Consider the following 23,893-nt stretch of genomic DNA (forward strand, 5'->3'; position numbering starts at 1 on the left):
ACGCTAACTAGCCAGCAAGCTAACGGCAGAAACCTACATGCTAGCTCGTTGCTACACGCTGAAAACGGCAAGTTGGATTGTTTGAAACTATTTTCCAAGGGCACTGCCGCTAAGCGCCGCCCATCGCAATCCCACTATGGAGACCTGCGGCGCCAGCGAGACTACCTGTCCAGGGATCCAGGGATCGTGTCCAAATTCACATCACTTCTGGCTCCGAATAACCAAGATGGCAATGGTGAAAATGGCAAAGTTGAGGCTTCAAAACGGGTCATGGTAGCTATCTCAGATGCTGTCCACCTACCCGTGACATTGAGCCTGGCCTCGTGGCTGTAGCGGGTGTTGGCCATGTTGGAAGCCACACAGCGGTAGACCCCCCCGTCAGTCTCCCTCACCCCCGTCACCTGGAGGATCCCCATCGGCAGGAGGGTGTACCTGGACAAGCAAGACATGGGTTAAACACTGAGCTATAACGACATTTTTTAAGGACCTGGGCCTCCTGGGGGCCGTATCCAAAAACCAACAGCACCATCGTGCTCAGCGACCAGAAATAGGTCTAGTAGGATGTGTTTGGTGACGAAAACACCTTAGTAAATTTTCGCTCACAATGGGGATTCAGAATGGCGATATCTCCGGAACGCTAGGGCTAGGGTTAGGGTAGGGCCTCCTGGGGGGCGTATCCAAAAACCAACAGCACCATCGTGCTCAGCGACCAGAAATAGGTCTAGTAGGATGTGTTTGGTGACGAAAACACCTTAGTAAATTTTCGCTCACAATGGGGATTCAGAATGGCGATATCTCCGGAACGCTAGGGCTAGGGTTAGGGTTGGGCCTCCTGGGGGGCGTATCCAAAAACCAACAGCACCATCGTGCTCAGCGACCAGAAATAGGTCTAGTAGGATGTGTTTGGTGACGAAAACACCTTAGTAAATTTTCGCTCACAATGGGGATTCAGAATGGCGATATCTCCGGAACGCTAGGGCTAGGGTTAGGGTTGGGCCTCCTGGGGGGCGTATCCAAAAACCAACAGCACCATCGTGCTCAGCGACCAGAAATAGGTCTAGTAGGATGTGTTTGGTGACGAAAACACCTTAGTAAATTTTCGCTCACAATGGGGATTCAGAATGGCGATATCTCCGGAACGCTAGGGCTAGGGTTAGGGTTGGGCCTCCTGGGGGGCGTATCCAAAAACCAACAGCACCATCGTGCTCAGCGACCAGAAATAGGTCTAGTAGGATGTGTTTGGTGACGAAAACACCTTAGTAAATTTTCGCTCACAATGGGGATTCAGAATGGCGATATCTCCGGAACGCTAGGGCTAGGGTTAGGGTTCGGCCTCCTGGGGGGCGTATCCAAAAACCAACAGCACCATCGTGCTCAGCGACCAGAAATAGGTCTAGTAGGATGTGTTTGGTGATGAAAACACCTTAGTAAATTTTCGCTCACAATGGGGATTCAGAATGGCGATATCTCCGGAACGCTAGGGCTAGGGTTAGGGTTGGGCCTCCTGGGGGGCGTATCCAAAAACCAACAGCACCATCGTGCTCAGCGACCAGAAATAGGTCTAGTAGGATGTGTTTGGTGACGAAAACACCTTAGTAAATTTTCGCTCACAATGGGGATTCAGAATGGCGATATCTCCGGAACGCTAGGGCTAGGGTTAGGGTTGGGCCTCCTGGGGGGCGTATCCAAAAACCAACAGCACCATCGTGCTCAGCGACCAGAAATAGGTCTAGTAGGATGTGTTTGGTGACGAAAACACCTTAGTAAATTTTCGCTCACAATGGGGATTCAGAATGGCGATACCTCCGGAACGCTAGGGCTAGGGTTAGGGTTGGGCCTCCTGGGGGGCGTATCCAAAAACCAACAGCACCATCGTGCTCAGCGACCAGAAATAGGTCTAGTAGGATGTGTTTGGTGACGAAAACACCTTAGTAAATTTTCGCTCACAATGGGGATTCAGAATGGCGATATCTCCGGAATGCTAGGGCTAGGGTTAGGGTTGGGCCTCCTGGGGGGCGTATCCAAAAACCAACAGCACCATCGTGCTCAGCGACCAGAAATAGGTCTAGTAGGATGTGTTTGGTGACGAAAACACCTTAGTAAATTTTCGCTCACAATGGGGATTCAGAATGGCGATATCTCCGGAACGCTAGGGCTAGGGTTAGGGTTGGGCCTCCTGGGGGGCGTATCCAAAAACCAACAGCACCATCGTGCTCAGCGACCAGAAATAGGTCTAGTAGGATGTGTTTGGTGACGAAAACACCTTAGTAAATTTTCAGACACACGCGCACACACACACACACACACACACGTGCGCGTATAACACATATATATATACTGTATAATATGTGTGTGTGTGTGTGTGTGTGTGTGTGTGTGTGTGTGTGTGTGTGTGTGTGTGTGTGTGTGTGTGTGTGTGCGTGCGTGCGTGCGTGCGTGCGTGCGTGCGCGTGTGCGTGTGATGCTACCTGTTGTTGGAGGTACTGAGAGGCAGTCGTTCTCTCTCCCAGGTGATTGTGGCTTCAGGCACACCGTTGATCTGACACTGGAAACGGGCCACGCCCCCCTCATCCACCGCCATGGACTGTGGGTGTGTGTGGAACTTAGGCAGTGCTGAGGAACAAAGACAACACATCTTTTCTTTTAGGCCACATAGCCACGTAGCTTCTCTTTTTAATCATCAATATATAGACCCTTTTCACAGCAACCGTTTTGAGGTGGTAAAGCAGGAAGTAAAGCAGGTGTAACCAATACGTTAATGATGGTCCCATTCCATTTAGGCGTTCCAGTGCCAGGGCCCTCATTCATGTTATTGATTACATCTGCTTTACCACCTCAAAACAGTTGCTGTGAAGAGTCTCTGGCAGGGGTTTTCAAACTCTGAGGGGCCCTTTACACGAGGACAGTTTCTGGAAGAAACGACACAATAGCGTTTCCTTCACACACAGAGGATTCCTTTCTAATAACCTGGTGGTTATAATCAATAAGGGTGTATACTAAGGGAGGGGTCTGCAAATGAGAGAACGTCACCATGGCAACTCATTGCGTTGAGGGAAGACCACCAGAGACAGCCATAACTCTCCTGGATTACCCACAAACCCCTGCTTTTATTTGACTCAAGGAAGGGGTGGGGGGAGGGGAGAAGGTTTTGTGTGTGTGTGTGTGTGGGGGGGGGGGGGGGGGGGCAATTTGGATGGATACCTTTTTTCTGTTTTAGTCTCCGCCCCTCGCCTGGCATACACTTTTTTTTAAATGATGTTTTGTTGACTTTTTATTACATTTTATTACATTTTATTACAATTTTTTCTTTTTGAATCTTATCCCTGACAAAAAACCCATATTACAAAAAAGACTAAAACCACTGTTAATAAAAAAAACTCAACTAAACTAGGCATTTAAAAAAAAAAAACCGAATTGAAAGTAAACGGTGTAGGTGTGTGTTCTCATGTAACAGTTACACTGTAACAGTTACAGTATACTGTATGTTTGATTGTGTGTTTTAGTGAGTGTGTGAACAGTCCAGCAGCCCGCTGCGTGGGGCGGCTGTTCATATGAAAACACACAAAAGATGAAAGAGTCAGAGGGGGTCTGTGGTTGCCAGGTAGAGTCAGAGGTGTTCACCATGTGAGGCATCATTTATAACCCAAACTATGGGATGTTTTGACAGAGATGAGGCAACATGCAGTGACGATCTGGGGGCAAGACCAAAAGGCATTCTCTGCTCTCTGTGCTCTTTTTATCACCTCTAGGTAATGTATGGACATGGATATAAAAAGGCCTATAGTGTTCTCTTCTAGCCTTCTCATCTAAATCACCTTCACGAGGAACCATTATTTTGTGATCTCCTGTGTGTTAACTGTCTAGAGGGACATGTGAATAAATGTTCACGACTAGAGATTAAATGAAAATTTCACACACCAAAATGATCACCTTTATCAGTGTTATGACAGTATTGTTAAATGTCCTGAAAATGTTCAAAAAGTACTGATACACTCACTGAAATCATTTCACCAAGGATGCACGCCTGCGTCTGGGAGACTTTTGCTAACTGGTTGATGATGGTCAGTAATTTTACTGTGTTTTTCACAGTTTTAATGATAATTAAAATCTACATGTTACATGAACATCATGACTTATTATTAAAGAAAAAGAGATTGGCCAGAAATGCAACATTTTGGGAGAAAGGTGGATATAATTTTCTGATAACACTTTTTACATAGATATATAATTTGGGAATGGAAATATATATTAAGAAAATAATGTTTCCCTAAAACAAATTTTGGCATAATAACACATCGATATAACTGCTCCTCTACAACTTAGGGCTGTTAACTCTGATTTTTTTTTTCTTTTCCTGGGACTTTGTAGTCTCGCATGGGACTTGATGAGGATAGAGTACCACAGGGATGATATTCTTGTAGGCTCAACCAGAAATCGGCGCAATGTTGGCTCTTAGGGGGGAAAGGCTATGGGATTTTAGAATGGGGATTTCATGCATGAAATAAGGTATGTGGTTAACACAAGCCAAGAGTGGAAATTTGTGTTCAGCAGAATAATTTTCACAAACGAGGACCACTTTGATGACTTTTTAAACATTTTCTGAAAATCACATTAAAAACATTAATTTAGGCTTCCAAAGTCATAAAAAGTGGTTTTGTCAACCACAGATCTTATTTCATGAATTGAACCTGGAATCCCCATACTAAAAGCCTATTCACTTTTCCCCTTATGAACCAAACTGCTACTTCTGGACTCATGCCTGTGGTACTACTCTATTCTTGTCTTCATATTGACTGTGCTTATTTTGTGTGCAAACCCTTGTTCTTCAAGGGAGAATAGACCAAACCTATGAATCTGGAGCATATGTCTTTTGCTGTATAATAATACCCAGTTGTCATGGAAACCATAAAATAGATACAGTAATACAGTGGTAACTGGAAAAACTGGAATGTAAGAAGCATAATAGTATGATGAGATAGTCCTCTGTGATTGGACAGATCCGTAAGAAACATTTATCTGAGGCAGGTACAGTATCTCATTGGTTGAGGCAGATCCAGTATCTCATTGGTTGAGGCAGGTATAGTATCTCATTGGTTGATGCAGATACATATCTCATTGGTTGAGTTAAACCTCATGGTCAGAGTTGAAAGAACTACCGTTTTTCTGTGACATTGTACTGAAGAGTTCAAAAGGTACTGTAAGGGTTAAGGGATAGCTAATATTATGCCTACAAAGATTCTAGCCATACTAAGTTATATGTTAGCTAGCCTAGCTGCCATCCAAATTCAAACTAGCCTTATTAGCTTTAAGTTATCTAGCTTTATTATTAGTTTTTAAAAATGAATCCATTTTAAATAGCCTTATTAGGATTTAGCTATCTGGGCAAGCTCATTAGTACCATGCTGATCTTCATAAGAGTCATGATCTTGAACAAATTAAAATAAATCATAACCATTCATAATTTTAAGTTCTATTTTCACCAGAGTTTCTTCTTTATCATTCAAGTTTGCCAGTTAGCCAACTTGTGCTAAAAAAAACTGTGGCTCTACCCATTAACAGCTCTGCCCGTAATGTTGTGGAAGTAAAACTCCAAACTTCTCCATAGCAGCTGTTTGTCAGGCCGGTCCTGTACTGTACTGCACAGGGTCCACAGCAGCTGTTTGTCAGGCCGGTCCTGTACTGTACTGCACAGCGACACACTTACATGCCATCTGGACCTTGGCCTTGCGGCTGACCAGCATGCCGTAGCGGTTCTGGGCGGCGCAGTCGTACTCGCCCACATCCGGGTCATTCCCATCTCTGCGTTTCTGGAAGCTCTGGATGAAGAGTGTACCGTTCTCCAGCACTTGAACCCGCGGACCGGTGGGCACAGGCACCCCATTTCTACGCCATGTGACCATAATGGGTTCCTCGCCTTGCACCCGACAGTCCAGCATCAGGGGGCGGTCCCTCACTGCGATCACATCACTGGGCTCCAGAAGGAAGGCCAGCTCGGCCTCGGAGGCTAGGCAGACATCTGCAAACAGAGGGAAGAGAGGCTACTGGTTAGTAAAGAAGACTCAACTGGGAAGGTCACAATTCCAAAATGTCACATTTTGAAATAGAAAACACAAGTGCTTCTTATTTCTAGATATTGTGCTAAATTACTTTTTGGTTGTGAGATTTATGTAAATGTAACCACTCCCATTACTAGAAATTAAAATGCATTTCTATTACAGCAATCTCTCTTTCTGACATAGGCCTGTATTTATATTTATGTATTTATAATGCTGCTATTTCAGTAATGTGAGCATTTTCTTGCTTGCTTGCTTGCTTGAGGATACCTTTCAAACTGAATGAACTAGTCAAAGTAATAATAATGAGAATAATGCTATCATGGTGCTTTTAGTGGTTCTAAAAGATTTAAAAAAATCTATGTGGTCTAAAAGTAAAGAAAAGTATTTTAGGACCTAATAGGGCTCACATTTCTTATAGGATCCTATCAGACAGTCCAGTAAGATGGTTAAGAGTCCAATGAGATTCAAGCATTTAGGATCCTAAAATAATTCAGTTGTATTTATGGAACTCCACCTTTGCGATTCTACTTCATGAAGTTTTTACCAGGAAGTGTTTTTACCAGGAAGTGTTTCCAAAATATCTTTCTAGGAAATGGACAGTGAATAATAGAAAGTTGGATTCGGGACCGGCCTCCCATATTTGTTTGTGACTAAATGCTGAGACACAACAGCGCAGGGGGAGACCTCTCTAACAAAGACCAAGCCTGGGGCCAAACTTTTTCCTCAGAAAAGCTTCACTTGACACCAAAAACCATTGCATTTGATTGATGGCTCGGATGGTTTTGCGGCTTCCAACACATTTAACGTAAAGCCACCACAATCGACTGAATGCCACTGAGCCATCCAGCCAGAGAGGTTAGGGTTAGGGTTAGGGGCAACAACAATACCTGAACCGGGAAGAGAACACTAGCGAGGGTTGCTGGGGTCAAGTTAGGGGAGCTTCTATTGAACCAGCAGCGAATAGTGACAATAGTGTTGTGACTATACTTATTTCCACCCAACCCCCAATAACCTCTGTAAAAACTCACACCAGCCACCAAGTGCAAGGGCACCATCTGCCCCTTCTTATGCATCCCCTCCACCCCTCCCGTCCCTTGCCTCCCTTTCAGTCCCATCTCCGAGGTGACGTTCCCATGCCATCGGCTGGCTCTGTCCCCTCTCCGTGCTGACCTCTGTGACACTCCCAGTCTTCCCCATATTCTCTAAGCCTTATTTGCGGTGAATATTCCCAGATTTAAAAAGCCCCACCCTGGCTGACCCCTTGGAATAGCCAGCGTTTCTCTCCAGCTGTTGGGAGGCATGGGGAAGCTGTGGCAAGAACAATCACAGTCTGGCCTTGAACCTGCATGATGATCAAGTTCAATGTGTGCTTTTGCATCTGTTAGCCCACCATTAGCCCTCCCTTACTGCTTCCAGCTCAGCTGTGAGCCCTGAGACAGCAGCTATTGTTTTCAGCCAACTCATCCCAAAACACTCAGAAGATCTCTTCTTCCCACACACAGCAGCTTGGAGCTGAACTTGACTTTGGATTCCTTCCTGAGGTGATGTGTATTCCCCTCACTGTTTGCTAATGATCTGGACACACTTAGGTTTTCATCATCCCTCTCTCCTCGATGTTTAGGTTCCATAACCAATGGTTTCTTCCTAAAGTATAACCCAAACCAGCCCAGCTGTGTAGGCACTATATTGCCCAATGCTTTACTACTTTACTTTAATAATTGTACTAGATTCTACTTTGTCTTACTTTTATAGATACCAGTATCCTCTAAATAAAACAGAGCAAATCAATGGAATCATGCATTACACTACATTACATTAAGTATTATATAGCCGTTTGTCCTACCAGAACTTTTTACTTTATTATATTACTCTTGTTAACTTCATCGTTCACCGCTTGGACTGTAAGTTCCTATTTAATGGCTATTTGACACTCCTTATATTCATGTATACCGGTATATTGTATCTTGGACTGCAGTTGCAATTTTGTCTATATTTTGTCATATCTTCATTTATCTTCTGAATATTGATACATACAGTACTTGCACTGAGACACATTCCTTGTATGTAATCTTTACATATCCTGGCAATAAAAGTGATTCTGATTCTGATTAAACAAAAACCACTCTGCACAAGAAAGCCTGGCAAATGGTATGGATTGAAATTGGACCTCTGATTGTATTATGGAAACGTATGTTGCTACAAATACCACAAACATGGCCTCTTTGACGTTATATTGTTGAACTGCAATTCCTCTTGACATTAATGTACATTTGAAAATACATTGTTGACGAGGCGTTTAATGCAAAATGGCTGTTTGACATTCTGTAATAGCCCATTGGATTACAGTTTGGTACACATCGTTTATCAAATACAGCTCTGGAGCTTTCCCACAAGCAGCACCTTCTGCCCCGTGCCTGTAATGCCACAAGCAGCCTGCCCCGTGCCTGTAATGCCACAAGCAGCCTGCCCCGTGCCTGTAATGCCACAAGCAGCCTGCCCCGTGCCTGTAATGCAGTCACAAGCAGCCTGCCCCGTGCCTGTAATGCAGTCACAAGCAGCCTGCCCTGTGCCTGTAATGCCACAAGCAGCCTGCCCCGTGCCTGTAATGCAGTCACAAGCAGCCTGCCCCGTGCCTGTAATGCCACAAGCAGCCTGCCCCGTGCCTGTAATGTTCCCACAAGCAGCCTGCCCCGTGCCTGTAATGCCACAAGCAGCCTGCCCCGTGCCTGTAATGCAGCTATGGAGCTTTCCCACAAGCAGCCTGCCCTGTGCCTGTAATGCAGTCACAAGCAGCCTGCCCCGTGCCTGTAATGCAGTCACAAGCAGCCTGCCCCGTGCCTGAGCTTTCCCACAAGCAGCCTGCCCCGTGCCTGTAATGCAGTCACAAGCAGCCTGCCCCGTGCCTGAGCTTTCCCACAAGCAGCCTGCCCCGTGCCTGAGCTTTCCCACAAGCAGCCTGCCCCGTGCCTGAGCTTTCCCACAAGCAGCCTGCCCCGTGCCTGTAATGCAGTCACAAGCAGCCTGCCCCGTGCCTGTAATGCAGTCACAAGCAGCCTGCCCCGTGCCTGTAATGCAGTCACAAGCAGCCTGCCCCGTGCCTGTAATGCAGTCACAAGCAGCCTGCCCCGTGCCTGTAATGCCAGTCACAAGCAGCCTGCTCCATGCCTGTAATGCAGTCACAAGCAGCCTGCCTCGTGCCTGTAATGCAGTCACAAGCAGCCTGCCCCGTGCCTGTAATGCAGTCACAAGCAGCCTGCTCCATGCCTGTAATGCAGTCACAAGCAGCCTGCCTCGTGCCTGTAATGCAGTCACAAGCAGCCTGCCCTGTGCCTGTAATGCAGTCACAAGCAGCCTGCCCCGTGCCTGTAATGCAGTCACAAGCAGCCTGCTCCATGCCTGTAATGCAGTCACAAGCAGCCTGCCTCGTGCCTGTAATGCAGTCACAAGCAGCCTGCCTCGTGCCTGTAATGCAGTCACAAGCAGCCTGCCCTGTGCCTGTAATGCAGTCACAAGCAGCCTGCCCCGTGCCTGTAATGCCAGTCATTGGCTTCACTCGTCTGTCGCATCAAGAAATCACCATCTGCAGCCCTTCAAATGAGTGGACCCCCACCCAGCAGATGCAGAGAGGTGTTCCAGTCAGCTGTGCCTGGATGGACTGATTGAGTCCTGCCCCCCTCCCTCCCCCCTCCTGCCCCCCTACAGCCCCCCTCCCTCCCTCAGGGCTGGTAATGACATTCAGGAGTCCCGAGGGGGGACTTTGCATCACATGCTACGGCCACGGTTATCGAACACACGGCGTAGCAACCTGCAAGGCCTTAGAGGCCATTGTCCATCTCTGCCAATACTGTGTGCATCACTGTGATGGAAGGGGGCAGTATAGCATCTCTGGTGGATATAGTAAGTGGAGTGTACACAAACATGTCATACAAGGACACTTTGTACACAAACATGTCATACAAGGACACTTTGTACACAAACATGTCATACAAGGACACACAAACATGTCATACAAGGACACTTTGTACACAAACATGTCATACAAGGACACTTTGTACAGAAACATGTCATACAAGGACACTTTGTACACAAACATGTCATACAAGGACACACAAACATGTCATACAAGGACACTTTGTACACAAACATGTCATACAAGGACACTTTGTACACAAACATGTCATACAAGGACACTTTGTACACAAACATGTCATACAAGGACACACACACATGTCATACAAGGACACTTTGTACACAAACATGTCATACAAGGACACTTTGTACACAAACATGTCATACAAGGACACTTTGTACACAAACATGTCATACAAGGACACACAAACATGTCATACAAGGACACTTTGTACACAAACATGTCATACAAGGACACTTTGTACACAAACATGTCATACAAGGACACACAAACATGTCATACAAGGACACTTTGTACACAAACATGTCATACAAGGACACTTTGTACACAAACATGTCATACAAGGACACACAAACATGTCATACAAGGACACACAAACATGTCATACAAGGACACTTTGTACACAAACATGTCATACAAGGACACACAAACATGTCATACAAGGACACACAAACATGTCATACAAGGACACTTTGTACACAAACATGTCATACAAGGACACACAAACATGTCATACAAGGACACTTTGTACACAAACATGTCATACAAGGACACTTTGTACACAAACATGTCATACAAGGACACACAAACATGTCATACAAGGACACTTTGTACACAAACATGTCATACAAGGACACACAAACATGTCATACAAGGACACTTTGTACACAAACATGTCATACAAGGACACTTTGGTCATACAAGGACACGTTGTACACAAACATGTCATACAAGGACACACAAACATGTCATACAAGGACACTTTGTACACAAACATGTCATACAAGGACACACAACATGTCATACAAGGACACACAAACATGTCATACAAGGACACTTTGTACACAAACATGTCATACAAGGACACACAAACATGTCATACAAGGACACTTTGTACACAAACATGTCATACAAGGACACTTTGTACACAAACATGTCATACAAGGACACACAAACATGTCATACAAGGACACTTTGTACACAAACATGTCATACAAGGACACACAAACATGTCATACAAGGACACTTTGTACACAAACATGTCATACAAGGACACACAAACATGTCATACAAGGACACTTTGTACACACACATGTCATACAAGGACACTTTGTACACAAACATGTCATACAAGGACACTTTGTACACAAACATGTCATACAAGGACACACACACATGTCATACAAGGACACTTTGTACACAAACATGTCATACAAGGACACTTTGTACACAAACATGTCATACAAGGACACTTTGTACACAAACATGTCATACAAGGACACACAAACATGTCATACAAGGACACTTTGTACACAAACATGTCATACAAGGACACTTTGTACACAAACATGTCATACAAGGACACACAAACATGTCATACAAGGACACTTTGTACACAAACATGTCATACAAGGACACTTTGTACACAAACATGTCATACAAGGACACACAAACATGTCATACAAGGACACTTTGTACACAAACATGTCATACAAGGACACTTTGGTCATACAAGGACACGTTGTACACAAACATGTCATACAAGGACACACAAACATGTCATACAAGGACACTTTGTACACAAACATGTCATACAAGGACACACAACATGTCATACAAGGACACACAAACATGTCATACAAGGACACTTTGTACACAAACATGTCATACAAGGACACACAAACATGTCATACAAGGACACTTTGTACACAAACATGTCATACAAGGACACTTTGTACACAAACATGTCATACAAGGACACACAAACATGTCATACAAGGACACTTTGTACACAAACATGTCATACAAGGACACACAAACATGTCATACAAGGACACTTTGTACACAAACATGTCATACAAGGACACACAAACATGTCATACAAGGACACTTTGTACACAAACATGTCATACAAGGACACTTTGTACACAAACATGTCATACAAGGACACTTTGTACACAAACATGTCATACAAGGACACACACACATGTCATACAAGGACACTTTGTACACAAACATGTCATACAAGGACACTTTGTACACAAACATGTCATACAAGGACACTTTGTACACAAACATGTCATACAAGGACACACAAACATGTCATACAAGGACACTTTGTACACAAACATGTCATACAAGGACACTTTGTACACAAACATGTCATACAAGGACACACAAACATGTCATACAAGGACACTTTGTACACAAACATGTCATACAAGGACACTTTGTACACAAACATGTCATACAAGGACACACAAACATGTCATACAAGGACACACAAACATGTCATACAAGGACACTTTGTACACAAACATGTCATACAAGGACACACAAACATGTCATACAAGGACACACAAACATGTCATACAAGGACACTTTGTACACAAACATGTCATACAAGGACACACAAACATGTCATACAAGGACACTTTGTACACAAACATGTCATACAAGGACACTTTGTACACAAACATGTCATACAAGGACACACAAACATGTCATACAAGGACACTTTGTACACAAACATGTCATACAAGGACACACAAACATGTCATACAAGGACACTTTGTACACAAACATGTCATACAAGGACACTTTGGTCATACAAGGACACGTTGTACACAAACATGTCATACAAGGACACACAAACATGTCATACAAGGACACTTTGTACACAAACATGTCATACAAGGACACACAACATGTCATACAAGGACACACAAACATGTCATACAAGGACACTTTGTACACAAACATGTCATACAAGGACACACAAACATGTCATACAAGGACACTTTGTACACAAACATGTCATACAAGGACACTTTGTACACAAACATGTCATACAAGGACACACAAACATGTCATACAAGGACACTTTGTACACAAACATGTCATACAAGGACACACAAACATGTCATACAAGGACACTTTGTACACAAACATGTCATACAAGGACACACAAACATGTCATACAAGGACACTTTGTACACAAACATGTCATACAAGGACACACAAACATGTCATACAAGGACACACAAACATGTCATACAAGGACACTTTGTACACAAACATGTCATACAAGGACACACAAACATGTCATACAAGGACACTTTGTACACAAACATGTCATACAAGGACACTTTGTACACAAACATGTCATACAAGGACACACAAACATGTCATACAAGGACACTTTGTACACAAACATGTCATACAAAGACACTTTGTACACAAACATGTCATACAAGGACACTTTGTGCTTATTGGTTTGTGAAATATAGACGCTTGATGAGGAGTGAATGGCAGCTTTAACCAGGCCAGTGGCACGTTCCTACTTGTTCCTACTTGTTCCTACTTGTTCCTACTTGTTCCTACTTGATAATCAAACATAATGCCACAAATGGCAAGTTGACATCTAAGGAAGACTTTAGGGGCTATATAAGAGAACATTCTTATAAACAGTGTTATAAGAGAACATTCTTATAAACAGTGTTATAAGAGAACATTCTTATAAACGTGTCATTCCAGAAGCATTTACATTTCAAGTCTAACCTATAACCAAAGGCCATCCCAAAGCGGACATAATTGCGTTATATCAGCAGTTCTCAACCATGTGCCATTAACATGTAATAATGCAGATTTTCCTTGCAGCCAAACACTACAGCAACTCAAGTCAACACACCTTCAACTAGAGATAAGGAACTGAAACACACCTTCAACTAGAGATCAGGAACTGAAACACACCTTCAACTAGAGATCAGGAACTGAAACACACCTTCAACTAGAGATCAGGAACTGAAACACACCTTCAACTAGAGATCAGGAACTGAAACACACCTTCAACTAGAGATCAGGAACTGAAACACACCTTCAACTAGAGATAAGGAACTGAAACACACCTTCAACTAGAGATCAGGAACTGAAACACACCTTCAACTAGAGATCAGGAACTGAAACACACCTTCAACTAGAGATCAGGAACTGAAACACACCTTCAACTAGAGATCAGGAACTGAAACACACCTTCAACTAGAGATCAGGAACTGAAACACACCTTCAACTAGAGATCAGGAACTGAAACACACCTTCAACTAGAGATCAGGAACTGAAACACACCTTCAACTAGAGATAAGGAACTGATCAGAGATAAGAACTGATCAGTGGAATCAGCTGCCATAGTGGTTGGTTGTAAAACCACATAGTCTATACCATGGCTGAGAGCCAATGAGTTAGATGATCATGTTATCCTATGGCTTCTTTACAATATGCTACGGTTAGAGGCTAACACTGCATACCAATATATCCCTCAGTAGCTTTTATTAATTAGCCACTCTGAGGTTTGGAGCTTGAAATATTAGCTTTGACATGGGATCAATCAAAGTTCCCCTTCTTTTGTAGGCTGAGGCCTCCAAGCCTGTCAACATCAACATAGATGAAGGATGAATAGAGAGTTGCAAGGCTAAAGGATGCTAGATTGAGAAAAGCCAGTCTGAGCAGCTAAAATGGACTCCTCTATGCAGATTATCATTTCAAACATGCCGAAAGGGCATGGGGTGTGATTAAGTGCATAGCATTGGGGATGAAACCATTTTCAATGTGGGGGGTGACCGTAATGAGATTTTTTTTTCTCTTTAAGGAGGGGACTGTCCAGCGACCCCCACACCAGCACCTTGTGGGTGTAACCCCTAGGCCTAGCCTCTCCGGGGTCATGAGAGAGTTGGAGGAGAGCAGGATGGATGGATGGATGGAGGAGGAGAGACAGCTTGTGGTCCTTCCCCCCAACCCTCCATTGCCATTGTTTAGCAGCCTGCTGGCCCTAAACTTCACAGCACCCCCACCCCCCATCCCACCCCCACCCTCACCCCCACCCCCCATCTCACCCCCACCCCCCATCCCACCCCCACCCCCACCCTCACCCCCACCCCCCATCCCACCCCCACCCTCACCCCCCATCCCACCCCCACCCTCAAAAAGGAACAGATAGAGAAAATGGAGAGTAGATGGGGGGGTTGTCCTGGGCTCCAGGGATAAAACAAGCAAGTATACACAAATGCTTCCTCCAATCCCTCACCCTCAACATATCCCTGTATATATATATATATATATATATATATATATATATATATATATATATATATATATATATATATATATATATATATATATATATACAGTACATATATACACACATACATACATATCCCTGACCTGCCATACACCTCACAGGAATGATATATATATACACATATATATAAACATGATATTATACATATACATATTAGGGCATTCACAGACTAGTCGACTAGTCGACTAGTCGACTAGTAAAACCACTAGTCGACACTGTGCTTAGTAGTCGACTAGTCGTTTTAGCAAAATTTTTTTTTTTTTTTTTTTTTTTTTTTTTTATCTTTAAGAAAGAACATACATGGACTATCATATCCCATATCCCCCACAAAGAACATCAAAACACAACAAAACAAAACAAGAAAACTGCATAAGATACACAATAATCCAAGAACAAACAAGACTATTGGACAAACAACCAAACAAAAACAATGCATTCAAAGTAAATACATAGATCTTGCCCTGTTGGCAGCTAGGAAATGCATAGCTTTAAATTGGAAACCATCCAATCCCCCAGCTGTAGTTCACTGGTGGAATGAACTCTCAAGCTACCATACGTTGGATAACATTTACTACAAGAGCAAAGGCAGATTCTTAGACATCCCCAAAATATGGCAACCACATACAGAGTTTGACTTTAAGAACTTTTTACCCCAGTGTCATTAGGCTTATCAGGATAGGAGCTGAATGCATTGTTTTTGTTTGGTTGTTTGTCCAATAGTCTTGTTTGTTCTTGGATTATTGTGTATCTTATGCAGTTTTCTTGTTTTGTTTTGTTGTGTTTTGATGTTCTTTGTGGGGGATATGGGATATGATAGTCCATGTATTGTATGTCGTGTAAATACCTCATGTTCTTTCTTAAAGATTTAAAAAAAAAAAAAAAAAAAAAAAAAAAAAAAAAAAAAAAAAAAATTTATTAAAAATAAATTAAAAACGGTTAGTCGACTAGTCGACTACCTTTAGGGACGACTAGTCGACTAGTAAAATTCACTAGTCGTGAATGCCCTAATACATATACATATATATATATATATATATATATATATATATATATACACATATATATAAACATGATATACATATAACGCACACACAAACACATACTTTTTATTTTTGCAGCATGAATAACATACACCATAGTATTCCTCTCTTATGGCCATCTTGGTTTCCTATCTTATCCATGACATTAGGAGGGAGGGCAGTTTAAACAGTGGGCGGCAAATGTGAATATCTGGGCAGGCGTGAAGCGCGTTGCCCCGGGGCCTTTCTCCTTTGTCCTTCTAATGGGAGTTAAACTCTCCTCCTCGCTCGGAGGTGGCAAGTTCCTTCTGCTGTAAACATGCTATTGTAGTGGCTGCTAGGGGGCTGCCTGCATGGCTTTGTTTAAGCCATTGATTGTCATTAAGTCATATGCCAAGTTCAAAGTCTAGAGGAAACAGCAGTGTTTCAGAGAGAGAGAGAGAGAGAGAGCAACATGGGCATGTGGGCAGGACACAGGCATGTGCATGTTCATGTGCTCCTCGGATATATCGGATTACCGTATTTACGTGTTGTGAGCACATGAACGGCCCTTCAATGTTGTATTTACCAGTGGGAATTTCGGAGATTTCGATGCTACACGAGTTTCTGACGTTGTTGCATGAGGATTCGGGACTACAACAATGGCGGGAAATATGGAGTCCGTGGCACCAACTGACTGTAAAAAGTTATATTTTGTTATTCTGTTCATAGTAGCTATCATTTATTTTTACTAGTTGTAGCTATACCATGATGAGCCACTACTTGCTTTTAGTAAGAAAACACCAGCCACGAGAAAACAAGTGTCCATGTTTGTTGCTCTTTCCGACCCAAGAGCACTTGAACAGGGTCCTTTCGTAATGATCATGTCACCCCTGCTAAATCCCATATATCTGTATATATTTTTATATATATATATATATATATATATATCCGAGGAGCACATGAATGCGGATGTAGTGCTAATAAGCAAACTTCCAAGATAGCTTTATCCTGGAAAAAGCCGCTTGCAAAATTGGTGACAGGGCAACTTTCCAATACACAATTTGTATTTGAGTACAACAAACATTTAGAGATACTGTATCTAAAAATGGGCTCATTGTATTATATTAAAAAAAAGGAACAAAGGGGAAATGGGGAGGGGGTTACTGCAAGCCTTCAATGTCTTAACCAATATCATCACCAAAATCAATAACAGGCTTACACGCATTGATTGATATTGGACCCATGGGACATGGGACCACAATGTCCCATCTGCATTTGGAGATAGGCTGGTTTTCTGATGGTCACTGGTTAAAAGGGCTTGGTCAAAAACAAGGTCCCTACTAGCTATGCAGATCAATAAGCAATAATCTCCAATGTGATGGAGAGGCCAGGTCTCCATGTTTGTCCTGATTTAATCAGTGAGGGGCGGGGCTACAGAAGGGGCTCAGTGACTCTTATTATGTGAAAAAACAAAAACATCAAGCCTGGTGCCCCACTCACACATGAGCAGGAGAGAGACTGGCTCTCTCACACATGAGCAGGAGAGAGACTGGCTCTCTCACACAAGAGCAGGAGAGAGACTGGCTCTCTCACACATGAGCAGGAGAGAGACTGGCTCTCTCACACATGAGCAGGAGAGAGACTGGCTCTCTCACACATGAGCAGGAGAGAGACTGGCTCTCTCACACAAGAGCAGGAGAGAGACTGGCTCTCTCACACATGAGCAGGAGAGAGACTGGCTCTCTCTCACATGAGCAGGAGAGAGACTGGCTCTCTCACACATGAGCAGGAGAGAGACTGGCTCTCTCACACAAGAGCAGGAGAGAGACTGGCTCTCTCACACATGAGCAGGAGAGAGACTGGCTCTCTCACACATGAGCAGGAGAGAGACTGGCTCTCTCACACATGAGCAGGAGAGAGACTGGCTCTCTCACACATGAGCAGGAGAGAGACTGGCTCTCTCACACAAGAGCAGGAGAGAGACTGGCTCTCTCACACATGAGCAGGAGAGAGACTGGCTCTCTCACACATGAGCAGGAGAGCGACTGGCTCTCTCACACATGAGCAGGAGAGAGACTGGCTCTCTCACACATGAGCAGGAGAGCGACTGGCTCTCTCACACATGAGCAGGAGAGCGACTGGCTCTCTCACACATGAGCAGGAGAGAGACTGGCTCTCTCACACATGAGCAGGAGAGCGACTGGCTCTCTCACACATGAGCAGGAGAGAGACTGGCTCTCTCACACATGAGCAGGAGAGTGACTGGCTCTCTCACACACAACCTGAGGGCTTTCAGATGGATCTCTCTCTCTCACATATAAGCAGAGATGGAAAAAGTACACACATTCTTTACATAAGTAGAAGTAGCCTAGATTTACTTGTGTATAAAAAGCCTGGTAAAGTAGAAATACTGATTCAACTTGTTTACTCAAGTATAAGTATGATTCTGTGCAAAGCTATAACAGAAACTCACATTAAACTCATATTAATATAATTTGAAGACTATTAAACTTAAAAGATCCCCTCTAAACATGTTTTAAGATAGACTATACTTTAATTAATAATTTGTCTGAAAAAGACTGTGTGATCTATAGAGGACCGCAGGTATGAGTCCGGAAGACCTGGACGCTTTCCGGCTCATCGGTGTAAAAGGCAATGTGATTTCTGTATGAGGATTTGGGTTAAATACATGGAATCTGAAGTCTGTGCTTAACAAAAGTTTATGAAACAGCAAAGTTTGTGTTCGGCAAGATCATCTTCACAAATGAGGACCACTTTTATGACTTTTGAAGCGTTTTCTGAAAATCCTGCTTAAAAAAAGCATTTACGCTTCAAAAGTCTTAAAAAAAGCATTTACGCTTCAAAAGTCATACAAGTTTTCCTCATTTGTGAAGATGATCTTGCTGAACACAACCGTCACTGTTTCATAAACAGACCTTATTTCATCCATTTAACCTAAATCCCCACAAAAACCCCATTGAATAAAGTCTCTGCACACCTAAGTGTATGACAGGTGCGTCGGAGGAGGAGGAGGATGCAACCACACACTGTCTCGCCTTCTCTGGAGAAATATTGTTTATTATTGGATGCTATCAGACGTTTCGGTCATCAGACCTTCATCAATATTATACTTACATAATACCTGATGAATAATAATAAAATATTTCTCCAGAGAAGGCGAGACAGTGTCGTGTGAGGGAGCATCTTTGTTCTATTAGTAACACCTACAAACCAGGAAGTGCAGGGACTTGTGGGTAAGCGTATGGTACTCTATGGCAAAGCCTCTGTCACACAAGAGTCCATCCTATTTACACACAACAGTTTTGGACTTATAAAATGAAATAAAACAACTTGGTTAAGGTTAGGGTTTATATGGTTAGATAACAAAAACCTCAACCAAAACACCTTACTACTGGCCACCATGCTATTTCAATAGCAGGCAATAGGCTCTATGACATATATAATGTTTATATACACATAATTATCTACAAATATATGCAACATATTTTGGTTCACAAAGTTGCCATTCAACGTATCTGTGGCTTGCAGAAATGTAAACTGCCAATATTGTATTCTTTAGGCTGCTAGTCCACGGGTCAAAGGTCTTCTTCAGTTAACTAGTTTAAGGACTTTGGTAAGGTTAGGGCTAGAATTGGCCATGAGTTTAGTCACATAGTTTTTTTGTTATTTTGTTATATCTTTAATAGAGGAATACCTGCGTGACTGGACATTCAATTTGAGTCAGGCCTCACTCAGAGTTGGCATGGAGCCTCTCCTCTCTCCCCCAGAGGGTTTTCATAGTCCACTTCCCTGGAGCACCTGTGGGGCTCCTCTACTGTGGAGCTCTCCATGGTGCTGAACCTGTCTCGAGTCATTTTCAATATGCTCTGGACTCCTTCAGATGCGAGCCAGATACCAAAAGGTCTTCCCTCTGATGTGAAGTCCAAGCCTCCCAGCCAACCAGACTTTTGAACACATTCAAACTGCCCCCCCAATCTGGGCTTGGGTTATTGGGTTATACTGCTGAACTGTCTACTTCTGATTCGTCTAGTCGTGAAGTGCTTCTGTCTAGTGCCAGTTATGACTATGATTTTGACTTCTATGATATTGTTGTTCTAAGCCCCTCTACTGTGCGTCTTCCTCACCATACCTCGAGGCCGAGGGCAGTCACAGAGGGCAACCTGGTATACTCCTTATGCTCCCTCGCATAATGTGATCTCTACTAACTTCGAGTCACCAGAAGAGTTTCAAGCTGCTGGTGGCTTGAAATTCTTACATTTGAACGCCAGATGTCTGCTACCTAAAATGGATTGTATTAATGTGCTAATTAATAATACCGCTCCCGATATCTTCGTCATCTCAGAAACATGGGTATCTGGCAGAATTTCTGATTCAGATGTTGCCATAAATGTTTTTTTGTTGTGATATTTGTTAGAGAACATTTAGTCACTCGTGTTCTCGCAACCTCCATTCCAAAATGTTTCGAGTACATTGTTTTGGATATTTGTGTGGGAGGCGATGCTCACCTCGTAGTGAGGTGAGCATCACTACGATCACTACTAGCGCCCACCCTCCGTGCCGAAATTGGCTCCTGAGGATCTTGGGGAGATCCTGTCTAATTACGTCTCTTCTGAATTGATAGTGTTGGGTGACCTGAACTTGGATTGGCTTTCAGAGACCTCAATCAGTCTAAAGCAGTTTGGAACTGGACCTGTATCAACTCAACTCATTCAATATCTCACAAGACCAAATATAAAAAGTCCTGCTAAATCCACTCTGATTGACATCGTATTAACTAATAGACCATTCAAATATCCTCAGAGGGAGTTTTTGCTGAGGGCATTAGTGGCCAATTGCGCCATAGCTTGTGTTAGACTGACCATGTGATCAGAAAGCCTCATTAAAGACTTCACAGAACACGATTTATTTCACTCTGATCTGGAGAGACTATGTTTAATCCCTGATCCCGAGTTAGCTTCGGATCATTTCTCTCATATTATTAACTCTATCACTGATAAGCATGCACCCATACATGTGAGTAAAAACACTCTAGTCAACCAGCTCCACCAAGGGAGCTAGCTCTTGGTGTTGCACTTAGCGTGTGCACTTATTTGGAAGTGGGAGAGCGTGGGTTCGAATCCCATCTCCACCCCTGGGCAAACCCTTACTGAGAACTCTGCCGAAAAACAATGCTGAATTATTTTGCACATGATCTCACACATATGAGAGTTTTGCAAGCATTCATTTAGTTTGACAGTTGAGAGTTGGTTTGAGTTAATTGGCCCAGTGAAGCCTCACAGTCAGTGTCCAGCATGTCCTGTATGCTCATACAGGACATGCTGGACACTGCATGTCCTGTATGCTCATACAGGACATGCTGGACACTGCATGTCCTGTATGCTCATACAGGACATGCTGGACACTGCATGTCCTGTATGAGCATACAGGACATGCTGGACACTGCATGACCTGTGCTCAGATACAGGACATGCTGGACACTGCATGTCCTGTATGCTCAGATACAGGACATGCTGGACACTGCATGTCCTGTATGCACATACAGGACATGCTGGACACTGCATGTCCTGTATGCTCAGATACAGGACATGCTGTACACTGCATGACACAGCAGCTGCTGGGTGGATTAGAGGGCTTGGATGTGAGCTTTGACAGGAAAGTCAGCTCAGCACTGCGATCTCACGTTAACAAGGATTCAATCCGCTCATGCTAGCATTAGCATCAAGCCTGCACAGACAGATAGAGACGTTAGCCATGCTAGCATTAGCATCAAGCCTGCACAGACAGATAGAGACGTTAGCCTCTGCTCTGTCACACCAGTCGCCACAGGCCCTTTGTGCCCCACTGTGGATTAAAGCAGGGGGAGGCCTGTTGGGTTATCTCACCCTGGACACACAGAGAGAGAGAGAGAGAGAGCTGGCAGGAGGAGGGTATTGAGGACACGGTCATGGGCAGCTGTAGGGGGATTACCCTGCATGCACACACACACACACACACACACACACACACACACACACACACACACACACACACATCTTTAATAAGGTCTCAATTTGAGGGCAGACTGAGGAGCGAGGGGGTAGTGTTATGGAGATGAGGGTGTGAGGGTCAGGTCACTGAAGACGGGGGGTGTGGTGGACACTATTGTCTCCCTGTTCTTTCTGCCCCCCCCCCCCTCCCCCCTCCCCTCCGCCGACTGCTCTGATGACCAGGACAACCCTGAGAGCCCCCCCCCCCTTCCCCATCCCTCCAAAAGGTTAGAGGTTACTAACCCTAACCCCTCGCTCTGGTCTCCCACACCGTCTGGATCATTCCCTTTCTCATGCAAAAAGCTCTGTGCCATTTAAATTATTATTATTATTATTTATTCTTAATAATTTTTGTCAAGCCCTCCTTAAACTTAGAACTAACTTTTTGAAGATTTACATTTGTTTATGCCTGGAAATAACTAGGACAAAATGGAATGTTGACCTCCAGGTTTCCAAATCTGATCCTTTCACAGAGTTTTTATTTATTTATTTATTTATTTATTTATTTATTTATTTATTTATTTATTTATTTACATGTTGAATAGAAAATATGAGCATCAATGAATACTGGCTACAGAAAGTATAGCTCCAAATGAACACAGTATGGCCTGTATGAACGATACTCTGATGAATTAAATATTCTGATCAATCAAATTAAACTGATGATATAATGGCTGCCAAATGTAACCTTTTTATGTATATGCACATGCCTGGGTCATTAATTAAACCATATCTACCAAGTTTATTATGATTTTAGTTATTCGCTGACAAAGCTGAGGAGACCACTCCATCCACATTCAACTCCATTCAGCTGACTGTTTTCACTGATTTCAAGATAGATAGATAGATGGATAGAGTGAGTACTTTGGGGGTACTATGGGTGGAAGTTGACACGTTAGCCAGTGAATTTGCATAATAGTTTCACAACATCAGTTTTAACTCAGTAGTTCTTTTGCAAAGCACAACAGAGAGAATCAGGCATGGTTCAATGCACTTTCAGCAGTAAAACATGACATTTATCTGATCCAACGTTCTACTGGAGGTTGACATCAAGACACATGGGTTAGACTTTGAATAGTGTGCTTATATGGCTGAAGCTCAAAACCAATTAACATTGTGGATATTGACAAAAGTCTCCAATCATCTTGATTGGAATCATACGAATGGGATTGCTTATTTAATCATTAGTGGGTGCCTCCATGGCACTCCCATGGCTATCAGATGAGGAAACAGTGGTACCTATAATTGGACCTTCAGTGAGGTGTCTGTTCTCCAATGATGGGTATGACATCCAAAGTGTCAACTGAACAATTCTGAACTTGTGTGCTAGAAGGTTTGAGTCAAAGCTGTCCCTCAACATGAGTGCACAGAGTCTCATCCCACACTTTTCAACAGCGATTGATTTCAAAAGATCATAAAGCAAACTTACTCCAACAGATGAAAGCTGCCAACAAGGTGAGTAAAATTCTTGGTTTCATTTTGGTTTTCGTTCCGACTTCCTTGGT

At 43.4% G+C, this 23,893-nt stretch overlaps 1 protein-coding gene across 1 annotated transcript in view; it reads right to left on the minus strand.

The window, feature by feature from the left end:
• Window positions 1–6,005, minus strand: part of LOC310784694 (immunoglobulin superfamily DCC subclass member 3) — a gene marked incomplete at its 3' end in the record, with an annotated part of 29,748 nt that extends 23,743 nt beyond the window's left edge. The window contains exons 1-3 of the mRNA XM_083645722.1: window positions 5,705–6,005; window positions 2,469–2,613; window positions 302–432 (exon numbers count right to left, since the gene is read on the minus strand). Coding sequence (XP_083501848.1) covers window positions 302–432; window positions 2,469–2,613; window positions 5,705–5,936 — 508 coding nt within the window. The 5' untranslated portion in view covers window positions 5,937–6,005. The remainder of the gene's footprint in view (window positions 1–301; window positions 433–2,468; window positions 2,614–5,704) is intronic.
• Window positions 6,006–23,893: the final 17,888 nt, after the last annotated feature.

Source organism: Poromitra crassiceps (genome assembly GCF_964638095.1).
Source record: "Poromitra crassiceps genome assembly, chromosome: 11".
Taxonomy (NCBI): domain Eukaryota; kingdom Metazoa; phylum Chordata; class Actinopteri; order Beryciformes; family Melamphaidae; genus Poromitra; species Poromitra crassiceps.